Source organism: Rhinatrema bivittatum, chromosome 4, assembly GCF_901001135.1.
Source record: "Rhinatrema bivittatum chromosome 4, aRhiBiv1.1, whole genome shotgun sequence".
NCBI classification, from domain to species: domain Eukaryota; kingdom Metazoa; phylum Chordata; class Amphibia; order Gymnophiona; family Rhinatrematidae; genus Rhinatrema; species Rhinatrema bivittatum.
In genome coordinates, this window is record NC_042618.1 from 147,510,898 (window position 1) to 147,531,594 (window position 20,697).

General features: G+C 42.1%; 1 protein-coding gene across 3 annotated transcripts in view; it reads right to left on the reverse strand.

The window, feature by feature from the left end:
* Positions 1 to 20,697, reverse strand: part of PPP2R3C (protein phosphatase 2 regulatory subunit B''gamma) — a 61,499-nt gene that overhangs the window by 19,140 nt on the left and 21,662 nt on the right. For all 3 annotated transcript variants that reach the window (XM_029598958.1, XM_029598960.1, XM_029598959.1), the window contains exons 6-7: positions 16,737 to 16,807; positions 975 to 1,107 (exon numbers count right to left, since the gene is read on the reverse strand). In XM_029598958.1, the coding sequence (XP_029454818.1) occupies positions 975 to 1,107; positions 16,737 to 16,807 (204 nt within the window). The remainder of the gene's footprint in view (positions 1 to 974; positions 1,108 to 16,736; positions 16,808 to 20,697) is intronic.

The window sequence follows — 20,697 nt, forward strand, 5'->3', positions numbered from 1 at the left end:
TGGAGTATTTTAATAAGTATGCATGCAACTGCGCAGACAATTTAAAATTCCAGTGTAAGTACGCTTGCGTGCACATACATGTGCATTCACGCTCATTCTAAAGTTACCATTTCTGTGTCACACTTAAGCCATGACTATGATTCCCTCTCTCCCACACCCCACTGAGGCTGTAAATGTGCCTCTGTATCATTCCCAGTCAATTAGGGGAGCAGAAGACCTGACTCAGGGATTGAACCAGGGGCTTTCCACATGGCAGTGCTAACTGAGCCACCGGGCTAGCATCTCTACAAAATGTTTTGTTTTGCAAGCAAATATAAAACAATGAAAGTTAAAAAAACAAAAACAAACAAAAAAAAACCCCCACGACTGTTTGGACTGAACTTTAGGCCATTTGTATGTGGCTTTATAGTGCCACACTCCTAGGGCCATTTGTCTCCAGTCGATTTATATTGGGACTGAAGCCTCAATTCTGCTTTTTGTTAGCTGGATAGTGGTAGAAGTGATATCTCCACCTAGGAACAAAGGATGGATGGAATGGTTTGGCATCAAGATATTAACATTATGCAGGACTCCTTAGCCTGTGTACATGTATTTCCAAGGCTGCTTATGTTGCATAATAAAAACCACAGTGTCTCATATCACCGGATGAGCTATGCTCACAAAGGCCTAGTTTAAATGTTTTTGTTGCAAGTCTGTGTTGTCAGTTTCAGTAGTAAAATCAGAGCTGCCATGATCTGAAAGCATTATGGTGAGAGTTAAAGGCAAACAAAATCAGCTAAAATATGCTGGTAATTACAGAGTACCCTGGTTGCATCATATATTCCATACAAGTTCCTTTCCAAAACAGCAGTACAACATAGTATCTTCCACAAACTATCATTCTCAGACAAAGTCTTCAGAGAGATTTTAAACTCAATCTAAGGATGTTAGAAAAGCAGTAGGCCTAACACTGACAAATAACCACAAAACTGTACCTGTCCTGAGAGGATCAAGAAAGAAGAAGAACTTTCTGACAGCAGTACAGACATAGAAGGAGTAAAAGGATTTTTCCAAACCATCCAGTTGTGGCAACGTAGGGATAAGTTCCAAAATATAATTCTCTAAATCCTGAGAAGACAACACAGAAAAACAAAATGTTTAGTAAAATTAGAAGGCATAAATTTCCAGTGTATGATCTGACCTTTTGTGCTCCTAACTTTTTATGCTGTTATGATTTTTCCTTGTATATTTTGCTACTAACTACCCCAAAATTATTTCAAAACCAGCTTTATAAACTTGCACCAAAAAAGCACAATCCTTCGAAAAAAAATGTACTGGGATAGACTTGAAAAACCAGTGGCAACTGTACAGGGGACTCTGGTTTGCTTCCTAGACCTGAGTCATGAATTGTGGACCTGCCGAGGCTGGGAGGGATTCTTGGACACTACCCTCCAGCTAAAAGGCACACTGTTGCTAGGTTCAGTCCAACAACTGTGGCCAGTATACTCAACCTGGGGAATTGCATCAATGGGAGAAATAACACACAGGCTTTGTTTACTGGTATGCTGTGATAGTTGTTCCATTCTGGTAGTACAGCTGGTGCAGATTATGTCCCTGCTGCTTTAAAGCACATTAGCACAGATGATTAGCTTTGCTGTGTACAGCCAGCATGAGGTGATGTCTTATCACTTGTAGGTCTAGGCCCAATAACAGTGTGCCATTAAACTGACTCTTGCTGCAAGCCAGGACTGGGATGTTAAATGTCATTTGTTCTCCATAAAAACTTCTGTAAAACATGAGGCAGGCAATTTTCAAAATGTATTTACCCAAGCAAATATAGTTTAAAGCCTTAACCCTAATTTTTTAAATTTTCAAGGGACTGGCATTAAATATTTGAGAAAGACTAGTGACATGTATCAGGTCACACACTACATTCACATGGGGAAGGATTGTTGTGCATGTATACTAACATAACATAATAACAGCAGCAGAAAAAGACCAAATAGTCCATCCAGTCTGCCCAGCAAGTTTCTTATGGGAGTAACTGCTGCTCTGTGCAGGTTACCCCCAAGCCATATGTTAAGGGTAGTAATATTAACAATCAAAACCAAGCAATGATCAAACTCTTATACAGAATTTCTGCTAGCAACATTTTTACAGGGAGAACAGCCTTCTTGATAATTCTTACAATGTTGCTGCTTGAACGTGCTTTACTTTTGGACTTGGCAGCAGAAGCAGTCCTGTGCTTTTTCCCCTAACATCTGTGTGTCAGTACCCTGGACAGTAAGAGTCAGGGCCAAGCATTGGCTGTCATTAATATCCAATTCCCCCTTTTTTACGAAGCAGAGATCAATGCTGCAGTTGCATCAAAATCATGTAAGCTAATTGGTTAAGTCTTCTTATGAACATAAGAAATACCTTACTGGGTCAGACCAAAAGGTCCATCAAGCCCAGTATCCTGTCTCCAACAGTGATCAAACCAAGTTACAACTACCCAAAGATTAAATAAATCCCATGCTACTAATGCTGGCAATAATCAGTGGCTATTCTCTATTAATTAATAGCAATTTATGGCCTTCTCTAGGAACTTATCTAACCCTTTTTTTTAAAACCAGCTACACTAGGTGCCTTAACTGCATCCTCTGGCAATGAATTCCAGAACTTAATTATGCATTGAGTGAAAAATAATTTTCTCTGATTTGTTTTAAATATGCTACTTGCTAACTTCATGGAGTGCCCACCTAGCCCTTGTATTAACCGAAAGGTTAAATAACCATTTCACATTTACGCGTTCAAGTCCTTTCATGATTTTGTAGACCTATATATCATATCTCTCCTCAGCTGTTTCTTCTACACTAACCTCTTTAGCCTTTCCTCATAGGGGAGTCGTTCCATGCCCTATATCATTTTGGTTGCCCTTCTCAGTACTTTCTCCAGTGCAACTATATCTTTTTGAGATGTGGCAACCAGAATTGCACACAGTATTCAAGGTGCGGTCTAATAATTGAGTGACACAGAGGCATTATAACATCCTCTGTTTTGGTTGCCATTCTCTTCCTAATAATTCCTAACACTGCTTTTTTTTTTTTTTTTTTTGACTGCCAAAGCACACTGAGCCAAAAATTTCAATTTAATATCAACCATGTTGCCCAGACCTTTTTCCTAAAATGGAACCTAACATACTTTAGCTACAGCATGAGCTATTTTTCTCTATATGCATCACCTTGCAACCTTGCACTTGTCCACATTCAATTTCATCTGCCATATGGACAACAATCTTCCAGTTTCGCAAGGTCCTCCTGCAATTTATGACAGTCTTTTTGTGATTCAACTACTCTGAAAAAATTTTGTCATCTGCAAATTTGATCACGTCACTCATCATACCTCTTTGCAGATCATTTATAATTATATTAAAAAGCACCAGTCCCAAGGACAGATACCTGAGGCAATCCACTGTTTACCTTTTTCCACTGTGAAAACAGATTTAATCCTACTCTGTTTCCTGTCTTTTAACCAACTTGCAATCCGTGAAAGGACATCACCACCTATCCCATGACTTTTTAGTTTATTTAAAAACCTCTCATGAGGAACTTTGTCAAACACCTTCTGAAAATCCAAATACACTACATCTACCAGTTCACCTTTATCCACATGTTTATTAACTCCTTCAAAAACATGTAGCCGACTTGTGAGGCAAGACTTCCCTTGGGTAAATCCATGCTGGCTGTGTCCCATTAAATCATGTCTATCTAAATGTTCGGTGATTTTAATCCCCATGCCTTCTGTTAGCAGTAGTAGCTGCCGCTCCATGCTGGTTTTCCCCTCCACCCCATGCACCCTTTTCTTAATTTCCAACTGTAGTCCATTACCTGCTATTAAGTTCACTTAGAGAATAGCCACTGCCATTAGCAATAGTAAGATGGAATAGACTTAGCTTTTGGGTACTTGCCAGGTTCTTATGGCCTGGATTGGCCACTGTTGGAAACAGGATGCTGGGCTTGATGGACCCTTGGGTCTGACCCAGTATGGCATTTTTTTATGTTCTTAGGGATCTACAGTGTTTATCTCATGTCTTTTTGAATTTGTTCACTGTTTTAGTCTTCCTCGCCTCTTCCGGAAGGGCATTCCAGGCATTCACCACCCTCTCCATGAAGAAATATTTCCTGATATTGGTTCTGAGTCGTCCCCCCTGGAGTTTCATATCGGGACCTCTAGTTCTAGTGTTTGCTTTCCAATGAAAAATGTTTGAAGAACGTGCATCATCAAAACATTTCAGGTATCTGAAGGTCTGTATCAGATTTCCCTCGCTCCTCCTGTCTTCCAGGGTATACATATTCAAATCCTTCAGCCTCTCCTCATAAGTCTTCCAATATAGACCCCTCACTATTTTTGTCACCCTTCTCTGGACCATCTCAGGATAACAGACTCCAGATCTCAACACAAGTACTCCAGGTGAGGCCTCACCAAGGACCTGTACAAAGGCATCACCACCACCTTTTTCTTACTAGTTTTTCCACTCTCTGCAGTCCCAGCATCTTTCTGGCTTTAGCTATCTCCTTGTCACATTGCTTTGCTGCCTTCAGATTACCAGACATCAGCACCCCAAGGTCCCTCTCCAAGTCCATGCATATTAGTCTTTCACATACAGCTCTTTTGAATTATTGCATTCCAGATGCAGGATTCTGCACTTCTTGGCATTGAATTCCAGTTGCCAAATCTTCAACCATTCTTCAAGCTTTCTAAAATCACTTTTCATACTCTACTCCTTCAGGTGTGTCCCACTCTGTTGCAAATCGTAGCATCATCCACAAAGACAAACTCTACCTTCTACTACTTCTGCAATGTAGCGAACAAAGTCATTGAACAGAACCGGTCCCAAGACCGATCCCTGTGGCATTCCACTTAACACCTTTTTCTCTTCAGAGCAGGTTCCATTTACCATTACATGCTGTCTCCAGTCAGTCAACCAGTTTGTAGTCCACGCACCACCTTGGCACCAAGTCCCAAGCTTCTCATTTTATTCACAAGCCTCCTTATGCAGGACAGTATCAAAAGCTTTGCTGAAATCCAAGTAAATCACACAGAGCTCTTCCTTTATTCAATTCTCCAGTCACCCAAAAAAAAAAAAAATAAAAATCAGATTTGTCTGACAGGACCTTCCCCTGGTGAATCCATGCTGCCTCACATCCAGCAACCCACTGGACTATAGATGGTTCACTATCCTTTCATTCAGCAGCATTTCCATTAATTTCCCCATCACAGAGATAAGGCTAACCGGCCTGTAGTTTCCATCCTCCTCTCTGCTCCCACTCTTGTAAAGCAGGACCACCACAACTCTTCTCCAGTCAGTCACACACCACTCCTGTTTCAAGGGATCTATTGAACAAATCTTTCAGCAGACTGCCAGCACATCTCTGAGCTCCCTCAGCATCCTGAGATGTATCTCATCCAGCCCCATGGCCTTGTCCACTTTCAATTTTCTCAGCTCTTCCCATACATTTTCTGTAAATGGGGTTTCATCTACTCCGCCACCATCTACGGTCTTCTTAATCAGCAATGGTCCTTTCTCCAGGATCTTCTTTAGTGAACACCAAACTGAAGTATTTATTTAATATTTCTGCCATTTCTTCGTCTCTCTCCACACATTGCTCCTAGACACCTTTCAATTTCACTATACTACTGTGGGCCTCCCTTCTTTCTCTGATATATCTGAAAAAATATTGTGTCACCTTGCTTTACCTCTTTGGCAATCCTTTCTTCTGCTTGACCTTTTGCTTTTCTGATTTCTTCCATTTCCCTCAGTTTCACCAGGTATTCTTCCGTGTGTTCCTTTTTTGGATCCTTTATATTTCTTGAACGCTTTTCTTTTTGCCTTTATATATTTTCAGCCACCTCCTTTGAGAACCAGATCGGTTTCTATGCACTCTTACTTTTGTTTACTTTTCTAACTTATAAAATGTGTTGCCTTTGTAATTGCTCCTTTTAATTTCACCCACTGTCATTCCACCTCACCTATTTTCTACCAGTCTTCTAGTTCATCCTGCAGGAACATCCCCATTTGGACAGTCATATTTGTGAAATTCAAAATTTGGATCTTCGTGTGACTTCTCTGTATCCTGTTTGAGATGTCAAAAATCATACTGTCTGATGATCACTGATGCTCAGGTGGGCACCTACATGGACATTAGAGACATCCCCATTTGTGAGCACTAGGTCAAGTATCACATCCTTCCTCATGGGTTCCATTGCCATTTGTTTGAGCAAAGCCTCTTGAGGGGCCATCCACTATCTCTCTACATCTTGTAGATTCCACAGAAGGGATATTCCAAACTACATCTGGAAGATTAAAATCTCCAATGAGCAACACTTCCCCTTTCTTTCCCACATTTTGGATGTCTTCGATCAGATCTCTGTCCAGCTCTTCTGTTTGAATTGGAGGCCTGCAGTCCACACTGATGTAAATGGAAGCACCATTTTTTTTTAAAGGACAGCCCACAATGCTCCTTCCCTACTTCATGTCCCTTACATTTCAGTTGCTTGGATATTGTTTTTGATATAAAGATCTATTCCTCTCCCTTTCCTGTCCTCTCTTAATAAGTTACAGCCCAGGGTGGCCATATCCCAATCATGAAACTCTGTGAACCATGTCTCTATAACAGCAATGATGTCCAAGTCCACCACCACCATTAGGGCCTGCAGGTCTGGGGTTTTATTGCCCAGGCATTTTTGTTCATAGCTTTCCAACTTTTCTCCCTTGGTTTTCTGATCTTCCTAATCACTTTTTCTGCTTTTTTGGGCTGATTGATTTTATTCTCTCTCCTCCCATTTCCTGTATTGCATGGGGATGTCATGCCTGATAATGTATAATCTGAATTTCTCACTTAGCATCCTCTTTTCTGCCAAAGATAAATATAGACCATCCTTACCATATAACCTTCTATTGCTCCATACAAGTTCCCAGCCTCCAATGTATCCCAAACCACTTTCTTTACACTATTTTTTGAACCAGAAATTGAAGTTATCTATATGGCACAGCCTTTCCATGAACAAATAATTCTTCCAAAAAGGCAGTGGTCTTTGCCATGGTCTAATCTTCCCAAGATTTTGGGAATTCTTTTTGTGCTTCAAGGATATCATTTCTAGCAAGGCATTGTTCCCAGATGAATGATAACATTGATATCAGAGTCTACCTTTTTCTGTAATTGCATTGACTATCTGGTTAGTACTTCTACTGGCTGAGGATCCTGGAAGGCATTTAACACGTGTCCCCATCAAAATGATTTCCCAAATTGGTTCTTCTGATGACAGAGTTTCCCAGGAGAAGAAACTTCCTTTTATGAAATTTAATAATATTTTAATGATTTCTGGGTACACTGAGTCACTACATACCTTTCAGACATCACTTAATTTTCTATTACTGGAGCTTATCCGATGCAGAAAAGGTATTGTGTAACGGTAACAGAAGGGAGAGTGGGCATCTCTTCATCACAGGCCTTATTCAGCCAGAGCTCACTGTAATCAATTTATTCCTGGATTTCTGACTTTTCTGTCGGGGTGGGGATGGGTATTCATTTGGGGAAACTGGGTGTTATGCAGTCACATCTTGCTCTGCCAGAGCCCACTGTAAACCATTTAATTCTTGGATTTCTGTATCCTCTTTGGGAGCTGGGGGAGATATTATGGATGTTGCAAGTTAAGGGAGAAGCTTTGAAACCTGAACAATTCCTCTTTCAAATTAGTCACTTGCTTTTCCATTGTAGTCAGCCCTTTTTAAAATTAACAAGTATGGTAAATACATACTAGCAAGGATTCAAAAGACATGGTTGAGCTAGGACAAATATATAAAGATTTCAAACTATGGAGAAACAGAAATACAGAAGAAAAATGTCAGTAAGAAATTAATCTATATTATGGCTAGCAAATTAATATTCAACTTATCTGTGACAAACTCATTGATTTGGTCAATCAATAAAAATTAAGGTTTTCAAAGATTCAGCAACAATGCCTTTCATATGCAGTACGTTCTGTGTGGAATAAGCTAGTACTGAATAGCTGCCTTTTGGACCACCTTTTTCATGCTGACCAGATTTAATTGTGGTTTGGATGGTATTTGACAGAGGTATTTTTTAGGGCTATCTGTTCACAGTTGGATGATAGTTGATCCACTGCTATTCATTTATAGCTTTTATAATTTTGTAGAAAACCTACAGGATCTTTATTAAAAGAGAGAGTAGTAGTATTTGGGTTGGGTTTAGCTCCCCCAGGTGGAAGACTTAAATGGTGGCGTCCCCAGACTATAAAACCTAGTGTTCCCATTTGTTTTACATAGTAACGACAGAAAAAGACCAAATGGTCCATCCAGTCTGCCCAGCAAATTTCTTATAGTATTAACTACTGCTCTATGCAGGTTATGCCCATGTTTCTATTTAGGGTAGTAACTGCCACTCCATGCAGGATACATCCAAACCTTATATTAAGGGCAGTAATATTTACAATCAAAATCAACTATCAAACAAATAACAAAATTACTGCTAGCAAAATTTTTACGAGGTGAGCAGCTTTCATGATAATTCAGACAATGCTGCTTGAATGTGCTTTGCTTTTAGATTTGGCCATAGAAGCAGTCCTGTGATTTTTCCCCATCTGCATAGCAGTATACTGGTCCATAAAAGTCGGGGCCCAGTGTTGGCTGTTGTCTGAATCCAATTCCTCTTTTTGTCCTCATTGTCAAAGTGGAGAGCAATGCTGCAGTTGCTTCAAAAGCATCAAGGCTAACTGGTTAAGCTTAGTAATCCCCATGCCTTCTGCTAGGGGCAGTAGCTGCCACTCCATGCAGGTTACTCCCATGTACCCTTTTCTTCATTTCCAGCCTCTAGCCTTTAGGGATCTGCAGTGTTTATTCAATGTTTTTGAATTTGTTTACTGTTTTCATCTTCACCATCTCTTCCAGAAGGGCATTCCCGGCATCTACCACCCTCTCCATGAAGAAATATTTCCTGATGTGGATTTTGAGTTAGGCCTTTCAGGAGGCAGGATGTCTCTATGCCTGCTCCTGTTTTTGTTGTGTTTCTGGGGAAAGAACCTTTGAGCTTCAAGGAATGAGGCCTATGAATGGAAAGATCTTTTCAGAGAAATCATTTTTGCCCTTTTGAGTTGGGTTGTTTTTCTATCCTTCCTTCTTCCCTTTTGAATTTTCCTATTTTTAAGAATTGTATTTTTGTCACCCACCTGAGTGCCTAGGTACCAGGGACTCAGGAAATGAAAACTGGTTCTTACCTGCTAATTTTCGTTCCTGTAATACCACAGATCAGTCCAGAAAAGTGGGTTGTATATCCCTACCAGTGGGTGGCATCAGAGCAAAAACTTTGGGCACTGCCATATATACACGAGTGCCACCTGCAGTCCGTCAGTATTGGCCTGTACCCAAGCCCACATAAAACAATGGTAAGCAGCGAAGGGTTGAACAAAAACCACTGTACCCCGCTTCGTTGCAAGTAACAAAAACATTAAACGAAGTAACTGCTATAAAAAAACTGCTCCAACAAACCTATCTGCAAAAAAAAGGGGAAGCTCCTTGAATACAGCCAAGCCTAGCTAAGACAGTCTTTCAGTATCAGAAGTAAGGGTTGGGCCTCTGGACTGATCTGTGGTATTACAGGAACGAAAATTAGTAGGTAAGAATCAATTTTCATTTCCTTAACATAACCAGATCAGTCCAGAAAAATGGGATGTACCCAAGCCACACTGGGTGGGAACCCAAGAGACCCACACGCAGAACACTCTCACCAAAGGACGATTTGACAGAAGCCTTAATGTCCAGTCGGTAATGCTTAGTGAAAGTGTGTAAAGAGGACCACACAGCCACCCTACAGATTTCCTGAGGCGACAGTAATTGACACTCTGCCCAGGATGTAGCTTGGGCTCTGGTGGAATGAGCTCTGAGACCCAGAGGAACTTGACTACCTCGCGCAACGTATGCAGAAGCAATGGCTTCCTTAATCCAACGCAATATGGTTGGCTTAGACGCTTTGTCACCTTGCTTAGGGGCCCTGAATAGGATGAATAAGTGATTGGAACATCGGAAGGCATTAGTAACCTCCAGGTAACGCAATAGAATGCGGCGCATGTCCAAAAGATGAAGGTCTCTACCCTGAGAGGACTCCCGAGACCACTGTGGAAAACCTGGAAGTTCGACCGTCTGGTTGACATGAAAAGCCGAAACGACCTTCGGGACAAAGGACGGGACCGTGTGAAGCGACACCCTATCATCATAAATTCGAAGAAAGGGATCCCAACACGACAACGCCTGTAATTCAACGAGCCGAACAAATGGCCACAAAAAACACTGTTTTTAGGGTCAGATCCTTCAGAGAAGTTCTGCAGATAGGCTCAAAAGGGGGTCCACACAGCACATGAAGGACCAGGTTCAAACTCCAATCCGGACAAACAGAACGGACTGGAGGTCGCAAATGTTTAACTCCTTTGAGAAATCGGGAGATATCCGGGTGAACTGCAAGCGAATGACCATTAATTCTGCTGTGCAAGGCACCCAAATCCGCTACCTGTACCCTAAGGGAATCGATCGCTAATCCTTTAGTGAGCCCCTGTTGCAGAAAGTCCAGCACCCGAGAGACATTCACAGATAATGGATCGCAGGCCCGGTCGAGACACCATGACTCAAAGAGCTTCCAGACTCTAATATAGGCCATAGAAGTGGCCGGGCACCGAGCCTGAAGAAGGGTGGAAATGACCTGATCAGAATAATCCTTCAAGCGTAAATGTCGCCTCTCAAAAGCCAAGCCGTGAGAGAGAAGTGATCCTCCCAATCTGAAAATATGGGTCCCTGCCGAAGAAGATGCGGCAGATGAGCGAGCTGCAATGGACCTTCTAGAGCCATGAGAACCAGATCCGCGAACCATGGGCGTCGAGGCCACTCCGGTGCTACCAGTACCAATCTGCCCAGATGGAGTTCTATGCGACGGAAAAGCCGCCTGATGAGGGGCCACGGCAGGAAGGCATAAAGCAGAATCCCCATGGTCCATGGACACAACAGTGTCGAGACCCACCGAGCCCCGCTCCCGCCAGCGGTTGAAGAATCTGTCTGTCTTCGCATTTGCCTGAGTTGCCATCAGATCTAGTTGTAGCACACCCCATCTGGCGCAAATTAGGTTCCACTCTCCTGGATCGAGTTGCTGTCTGCTGAGGAAGTCCGCCTGAATGTTCTCCACTCCGGTGACTTGAGAAGCAGCAATTCCCTTGAATGATGCTCCGCCCAGGCAAACAGAAGTCGTGCCTCGAGAGCCACCGCAGGACTTTTTGTTCCACCTTGACGGTTGATGTAAGCCACCATCGTCGCATTGTCGGAGAACACTTGAACCATCTTGCCCTGAACCCAGGATGGAATGTTTGTAGGGCAAGTCGAACAGCTCTCATCTCGAGACGATTGATGGACCAAGATCCCTCCGTCGGCGACCATAGCCCTTGGGCTGATTTGTCTGCATACACTGCGCCCCAACCGGTAAGGCTGGCATTGGTGGATGTTATTAGCCAATCCGGAGGGTCCAAATCCACCCCCCACTCCAGATTGTCACGTGATAGCCACCACGACAGACTGGCTCTGGATTCTGGAAGAAAAGGCATTGGCACGTGGAACTGTTCCGACACCGGACTCCATCATGACAAAAGTGTACGTTGTAATGGTCGTAAGTGAGCGAACACCCATGGCACTAAATCCAAGGTGGAAGCCATTGATCCCAGAACCTGTAGGTGATGCCAGATGGTGGGATTTTTCCTCCAAAGAAGGGCTTGGACCTGGCTTTGCAACTTTGTTACCCGGTCAGTCACCAGAAACACCTGAGTAAGGTATTGAACTGAGCTCCCAAGTAAACCATATCTTGGATGAGTTCCAAATGACTCTTCTGAACATTGACGATCCACCCAAGCGCCTGCAAGGTGAGCATCACCATTCAAACAGACCTCACACAGTCCTCCCGAGACTTCGCACAAATCAACCAATTGTCAAGGTAAGGATGGACTAAAATCCCTTCCTTGCAAAGAAAGGCAGCTACCACCACCATCACCTTGGTGAAAGTTCGAGGAGCTGTGGTTAGGCCAAATGGAAGGGCCCGAAACTGGTAGTGCTGTCCCAAGACGTTGAAGCGCAGAAACCTCTGATGGCTCAACTGGATTGGTATGTGTAGGTACACCTCCGTGAGGTCCAGGGATGCCAGAAATTCTCCTTTTCGGACCGCAGCCATTACCGTCCTCAGGGTCTCCATTCGAAAACAAGGGATCCAAAGACAACAGTTTACCTTCTGCAGATCAAGGATGGGCCAAAAGGTGCCCTCCTTTTTGGGAACCACAAAGTAAACAGAGTACCGGCCCCGACCCTGTTGAGCCTCTGGAACGGGGACAATAGCCTTGAGCTTGAGAAGGTGCTGCAGGGTGGCCCACACCCCATCTTGCTTGCTGTGGGATGCTATGTGGGACTCCACAAATACCTCCTAAACTGGTCGGGAGAACTCTAGAGCATAGCCATCTCTGATCACTGCCAGGACCCAATGATCCGAAGTGATTCTTGCCCATTCCGTGTAAAAGCTGGATAATCTGCCTCAGACAGCTTCGACGACGGAATGGGGGCTCGTGACTTCATTGGGAGGATTTACTGTTCCCGGCACTGAGGTTCCCAGAGTCTCTGCTGGAGCGATGGCCACCGCGAAAGGACTGCTGGCATCCCGGTGTCTGTTTGGAAGTAGAAGGTGCGAAATACCTGGGGGTTCTATACTGGTGAGAATCCCGAAAACAAGGCCGAGGTGGAAAAACCTTCTTGGAAGACCTCCTATCTTCCGGCAGCCTATTGCCCTTGGACTCTCCAATCAGCTTCACCAGCTTATCAAGGTCATCTCCAAACAGGAGCTTGCCTTTAAAGGGAAGGTTACAAAGCTGAGACTTTGAGGACAAATCCACTGCTCAATTATGCAGCCAAAGAAGGCGCCGCCACCACTAATACCATACTCCGAGCTGACGTCCGCACGAGGTCATACAGCGCATCCGCCACATACGCAATGCCCGCTTCTAACCGAGCAGCCTGAAGCACTCCATCGCCGCCAGAAGCAGAAGAGGTGGAATTCTGAACCCAACACAGACACGCCCTCTGCATGAGGCTAGTGCAAACTGCCGCCCGAAGACTTAAGGCTGCTACCTCAAAAACTGGATCTCAAGCTTGCGGTCTTGCATGTCTTTTAGTGCTGCGGCCCCAGCTACTGGGACAGTGGTCTTTTTAGTGACCACAGAAACTGCCGCATCTACTTTTGCAATCTTCAGAAGATCCAAAACATCTGAGGACATGGGGCAAAGCTTTGCTATAGCCCTGCCCACCTTCAGTCTCACATCCGGCGTCTCCCATTCCCTGGAGACTAGCTTGTGGACCTTTTTAGGTAGCAGAAAAGAAGTTGTCTGACCTCGGATACCATCGAGGACAGGATTAACTCCCTCGCTGTCGGACTCCTCCTGAGAAACTTTAAGTCCCAGGACGTCCAAGACCTGTGGAATGAGAGAACAGTGCTCTTCCCGCTTGAAAAGGCAGACCACGCTGGGATCATCCCTCTCCGCTGAAGGGAGGTCGTCCCCATCAAGATCATCCTGATCCATGTCCCCCAGATCCGGAGTCAGATCCCGGTCTACTCCCGGAACCGTCCCAGAGTCTGCCGCAGCATCTACACCTGATCCCGGGTTCTGCGGTCCTCTGGGAGAATCTCCTGACTGGTAAGAGGGATCCCCCGGACGCTGCCTTGGCTCCGAGCTGCGAGCCTTCTTCGGCAGGGGCCCCGAGAGAGTTCCCATAGGACCAATCCTCTTTGGCACCGCCTGCCTCCTAGCCAGGAAGGCTTGGTGCAAAAGTAAAATGAATTCCGGGGAAAACTCCTCCCGTTCCCGTTTCCTCAGGAGAATCGCATGGGATGGCCCAGTTGGCAACATTATCCCCCACAGGGGCCATAACGGGAGTGGATTCAAGCGATCCACGAAGCAATGCCCTCCCCCCCCACAGGGGGGGGGGTTCAGTCAGCCCCGACGAGCCCTCCATGCCGGAGGAACAAGCGACGCAAAGAGCAGCTGAGTCCAGTGCCTGACCGTGCACACCACAAGCACGGCAGGCCAGGGATTTTGTTCGAGGGCCCATTAAATCGGCCACGCAGCCATTGCCTGAGGGGAGAAAAAACAGCTGCCGGCAAAAAATACACGCTCCGTCAAAGCGGGAGGCGAAAGAAAACCAAAAACTGTCCCCAGCACAGTAGGGCTGAAAACGTGGCGAAAAAGCGGCAAAATGCTTAGAAAAATACATGGGCTGAAAGCCCAACTCACCCTCTCTACCTCTATAAATCATCCGGAGCCCCGGGCTTAAAGGGAAAACGCTGCTCCTTTTTTTTTTTTTTTTTTTTTTTTTGAGGCTCCACAGCCTCTGCCCCAACATCTTACCTCAGAAAATATGTCCGCCGGCTCAGCTTCTTTTTTTGTAAACCTTATTAAGTAGCAAAAAAGGGAGAAGGAAAAGGAGCTGCTATAGCAGCTTTGGACTGAAGTAACCATAAGCCCCTGGCCTTTCACTACCAAGAACCTGCGGGTGAAACACAGACAGGGGTGTCCAACCCCTCGGATGCCCGGCTTCCAGTGAGGGATAGCCCACGAATGTGTCTAACACCTCAGGAAGCACAGCTGAGATAGAGTAAAAATAAATCCCTGAAAGAAAAATACTAAGTAACTAAAAATCAAATAAAAGTAGTCAGACTGCAGGTGTGCACTTCTAGCACCCGCTGGAGTCAGAGAAATACTGACAGACTGCAGGTAGCACTCGTGTATATATGGCAGTTCCCAAAGTTTTTGCTCTCTGACTCCACCTGCTGGTAGGGATACACAACCCACTTTTCTGGACTGATCTGGGTATGTTCAGGAATAACATTGGAAGGAGTTTGGAGTCTCCCACACCAAGAGATCCAGGGGTCCTTGAAAGTCATGCAAAGGACTGAATTTCCATTCATTCCTGGGAGGAGAATAATCTGGAGTAAAGAGAAGACTTGTCGCACTTATGTAGTTATTAACCATAACTATATCATCAAGATATTGAAGAAAGAAGTGTGGAGATACTTCCCTGTTGGTACCTGGAGGAGAAGGAGTAAGAACTTTGTGCTGAACAACTGGACTAAAGGGTATGAAATATGGGACTTTACTTTAGTACATCTAAATTGGGACATATCCTATTAACCAAATCCAGAGAGGAAGTCTGAAAAACTACTCCATTGATTTGAAAGGATCAGGACTAAGAGACTTAACTGGTCTCAGTAACCGTATAAATTAATTGAAATATAAAAAGTCACAAAATTATTTTAAACCACACTGTAAATGGAATGTAGTCAGCCAAGGAGTAATGCAAGCACGTATTTTCATCAATTTTCCATCTCTACTCAGTAAGAGTTAAGTTGGAAACCAAGATCAGCTTCCAGTGTGATTATTGCTGTATACAAGAGACTATAATGCTTGATTATTCAGGGCCTAGGAGATATCCCCCCTGACAAGGAATATCAACATCAGGAGAGAAAAGTTACATAGTTTAAGCCCTTAATTGGCGAGTGGTATTTGGGGTCCTGAGATGGAACACTATGGCAGGAGTTACATTTTTGTTTCAGTTGTGAGACCGATTATATTATGAAATTTTAGATTCATGTGTGATGTATTTTATTGTGGTATTTGTGTGTTTGCTGTCTGTATATATTCTAATGTACTACTGTATTTGTGTTTTTATTTTTAACCAGTTTTGGGTGTTTTACAGGAAAGGCAGGTAAGAAAAGGGATTAAATAAATGACCTAAGTGAAAACTGCCTCCCTCGCAAACGCAGCTAAAAGTGCACACGGGTTCCACAGCCTGCAGACATTTAGCCACATTACAAAGAGGTGTTCAGGTCAGCAGAGAAAAATCAGTGTACACATATACAGGGAGGGTAATTTTCAAAGAACGGTAAGTCTGAGTATTTTCTTTTATATACAGACTTTCCACTATTTTGCAAAGCAGACGCATATTTGTTGCTTTAAAAATTAGCTGTCAGTACATGCGCAAACTCGCTTGCACAAAGTTACCAATTGTTACTGAGAGGGCATGATCTGTGAAAATGGATTTTGAAAATCTAAAATTATAAGATGTAAATCCAAACTCCACTCCAGCTCCGTCCCATCAGAATGCCTCCTGTTTTGTGCACATAAAACTAGGCGTGAACCAGATTTACATGCCTATTTTTCATGCTCAAAGACTGGCAAATTTTCTAATAGGCAATTTGCATGCATGAACCCGCACCTTTCTGCTCCTATTCTACTGCTCACACAAACAGCCGGTGCAAATTACATAGATGCTTTCTGCACACATACTCTGTATTTGTTAATTTTCAAAGAGAAACAACGTAATTAGTTTATTTTTTAAAATATGTCTAAAGTACATGCATTAAAAACAGTCACATAAGTTTACAACAATGTGAGCTGTTTGAAAGTTGTTCCCATATTATATAAAATTTCCCACCCACAAATTCTTCAAAACATTTTTCAGTTCAACTCGTGTCAATTAAAATAGCCTCTTCTACAGCCACACAGTGAAACAGTCCATGACTTACTGGTGTGAGGGAACAGTTCAGCTAATCTAGTCTGACAGGCTAAAGACTACCAAGTATTTTTTTTAAATCTTCATAGAAAAGTGTGTACCAGGATTTATTACATACCGATTCCCTGAGGTAGCCCTGGCCTGCTACATCATACAAGCTCAGACCTATTCTTGTCTGGTGAAGCCACACTGTAAAACAGAAAAACAGGCAATGACACATTCAAACATTTACTACAGAAAAGAGAGACATGCTATTCTGAAAGCATTGTACTGTTAGGATATAAGGAGGTCTTAGTCAGCCAATGCACAATCATTACAATTATCTGCAGAACTTGAACTAACATATGACAGAGGTATGGATTCACTTTTATAGTGTTTTTTTAACTATTATAATGCATTTTGTTCAATCAAATTCTATAAGCTAGTCTAAGGAAATCCAAGACTTTGAAACTAAGAAACAGCAGGTGTGAGCATGTGGATGGGTTTTCCCTGTGACCACTGAGATGTCCATGATCTCACGTACAGTATCAGAACATGTTTTTTCATCAGAAGACACTGGTGCAAATGGGCAGCTTGCTCTTCAGAACTGCTAACAGAGACATTTTGGTAATATTTTTATACACATGTGGAAACAGTTCAGCCCCTTTTCTACTTCAACTGTTTGCTCTGTGAGGAAGGTTCTATGTCTGATTCTGAAAAACATATCAAAAACAGTAACTCATCTTTTGATGATGTATGCTAGTATATTTGATGTATTATATATATTGCATTTAATGTAAATTCACTTTGGGCCTCCTGGAGAGACAAATAATAAACTGCCCATTGCACTCAACCATTTCACTATAAGCTCACTTAAGACATGCATGGGTTTCTTGGCTTCACAGATATAGTTAAGAGTATTTAATCTGTTCAGGTCTGGCTAATGAAGTTTAGAGCAAAAGCTAAAATGGCTGAAGAAATACAGTAAAAAGTTTGAAAATATTCCCCATCGTTCTGTATCCTGGTTTTTAGATTTGTTCATTTTATATACCATAGGGATCAGAGCTTTAAACTGGGTTTTGCCAATATGCTAGTTTTTATCATAACCAAGTTCTGATTGGTAAAAATGTATTTAAAATATTTATAACCCACCCATCTACCACTCTGAGCAGTTTACAAACATTCAGAAAATATAAAAAACATTAAAAAAAAAAAGCCACTAAAAATATAATAAAAGCAGAAGACAAAAACTAGCAACCTAAAATGCCTGCCACAGTATATGCCTTAGCTCTGATACTACCATAAAGGAAAGAAAATTAAAATATTTCTAAAAGCAGTCTCAAGTGAAGCAGAAACTCCTATGGTGCTGTCTGCTTAAGGGATAATAAATTGATCTAGTCAGAGGAGTTGGGACAGCAAACCTGTGCCACCAATGACAAATCTGAGAAGAATCAGGACCGCAGGTTATGCCTCTCAATCTGCTGGAGTCAGAGAAATACTGAGGGATCGCAGGTGGCACACCAGTATATCTAGGGGGTGCTTTTCAGTTTCTCTGACTCCATCTCCTGGAAGGGAGGCATAACCCAGCAGTCTGGACTGATCCTAGAAAGTACAGGGAAAGCCTGTTGAAATAAATGTTTTTAAAAGCTTCCTAAATCACAACAGTAAGGACTCAGCTTTCCCTTCCTATGGCAGAGCATTCCATAGTACTGATCTAGCCACCCCGAATAATCTCTCTCACCTCACCTAAATGGATTTGCCTAATCGAAGGTTCTCTCCAATAAATGTTGAGATGCAGATCTCTTAAGAGCACAAAGGACAATACATTTTTAGAACTGAATTAAAGCTACCCATGGATTGGCTCTGTAATGCCTTATAGAGAATTATGATTAACAAATTTAACTCTCCAGAAAGTTAGCAAAATATGATCTTGAAGCTGCTAAATTTTTCACAATCTACAATGCCCTAAGCATGAAGTAAGGTAACCCCACATATAGGGCAATATGATAATCTAAATCAGAAGTTACCAATGCATGCATTACAGTTTCCAAATCATGTTCTGACAAAATAAAAAAGGCTAAGTGGCAAATTGTGTACAATTTATAAAAAGCAGCTCATGAAACATTTCAAATTTGTGGTTGAAAAGACACAGTTACATCAAGTTGTACACTGGCTTAGATATTATACTCTTCGTATCAAAGATTAAGTACTCTGGAATCTTCATTGAAGGGATATGAGCTAGATAGAAAGAATCTTTTTTTTTTTTTTTTATATTCAGAGATAGTCCAAAATCTTTCCCACACAGATAGCACAGAGGCAATCTTTTATCTTGAATAAAATTTCTGTCAGAAGACACTGGCATAAAAAATTGATCATCAGTGTAGATTCTGTATCTAACTTGCAAATTAGAAAGCAATTGATAAATGAGAAATATATATTAAATAGGAATGTCTGAAAAAAAATAGGAAATATTGATACCTCAATTAGAAAGCAGAATAAAGACCATTCCTAACCAGTTTGCAATGTATACTAGAATTATCTCTTCTGCAAAAAAACACAAAAAAAACCCCCTTCAATCTCTTCTTTTATACATTATAAAGTTGGTGGTATCTTTCAACTGCCACCCTCTACCCAGTCAAGTCTGAAAGATTCTTACAAATCAGCAAACATCGGTAAGAACTGGGTTATATTAAAGTTGTCTGAACATATCAGATGTGCTTTGTATCTTCTAAGCAGGGCTGCTCGGAGTAGCATTTAATACACTTTCAAAACTAACAACTCTGTGATCATGTTTTCATTGCCACATGTGATTATTACTGCTTACTGTGTAGGTCTGCATTATTGTACAGTGCCATGGGTTCCATTTTCATATTTTAAACACTGTAAAAACCATTTGAACCATATAAGATCATGTGAGAGGTAAAGATTGTCAGTTTCTTCCTGACGTGCATTATTTATTTATTTATTTTTATTTAACAGCTTTTAATATACCGGTGTTCGTGCAAGCACATCACGCCGGTTTACAATAAACTTGAGAAAGGAGGAAATTACAAAAAACAGGGAGTGGGGGAATGGAGCAGGAGCGAAAGGAGGGGGGGAGGGGGAGAGAGGTAAAGGAGGAAAGACAGCAGCTGAGAAAGGTACAAGGAACGTATCAGTATTTACAGGATAGGTTGTTTAACGAGGTTAGAACATGGTTGATTATTACAGCGGTTAATGAAGGATAAATAGATTATAAAATGATATATATTAAAGCTTAATTACAGCAGTTATGGTGGATTATAATGATAACTTATTAAACAATTAAACACATATATATAAACTATTAGCTTATTTACAGCAGTTACAGCAGGTAATAACGGTGTCTTGATTTAAACATAGGGTTGTAAGTTTTAACTGGGGTTTCAGTGGAGCATGGTGGATAGGTGGCGATGGGGTGGGGGGTGGGCGGGGGTGGAACAAGACAGTCTAATGCACAACTGTTGTGACCTGTATAGAGAGTATCTCTCATATACCAGAGGTGAGTAGCCCCTTGCATGGAGTTACATGTCCACTTCACTGCATGTGAGAACACAACACATTCTAAAATCAAAGTCACTTACAGACTATAATCATGTGCACCATATAAGACAACAGCAACATATCTAAGCAAGCAAACAAAATATCTTCCACTAAAGATATTATTTATGGTTTGCACTCTGTCTCACAGTAGTAAATAACTAGAAAAACAAAGCAATATCCTATATCATTTCCAAATAGTGCTTATCTAGATAGTTCTACTTTAATTCTTAGGCCATTATAAGGGGAAATGGCTAATTTTGGAATCTCTTAACATTTCTCACTCTTTCCTGGACTCCCTTTTGTAATTCTAGTTCTAGTGATTTTTAGATGGGTATTAAAATATCAAAAATTATGGATGTGTAGTGTACAGAGTCCTTCATCACATGTCTTTTGTATATGTGTTGCTTTATAATAATAATAAAAATATTTGAACATAAAAAAAATCAAAAAATAAACTAAGAGGATTATTATCAAAAAGATAGACAGTGTATACAGACAGGCCAGAAGGACCAGCAAAGTGGTGCAGAGTCTGCATCATA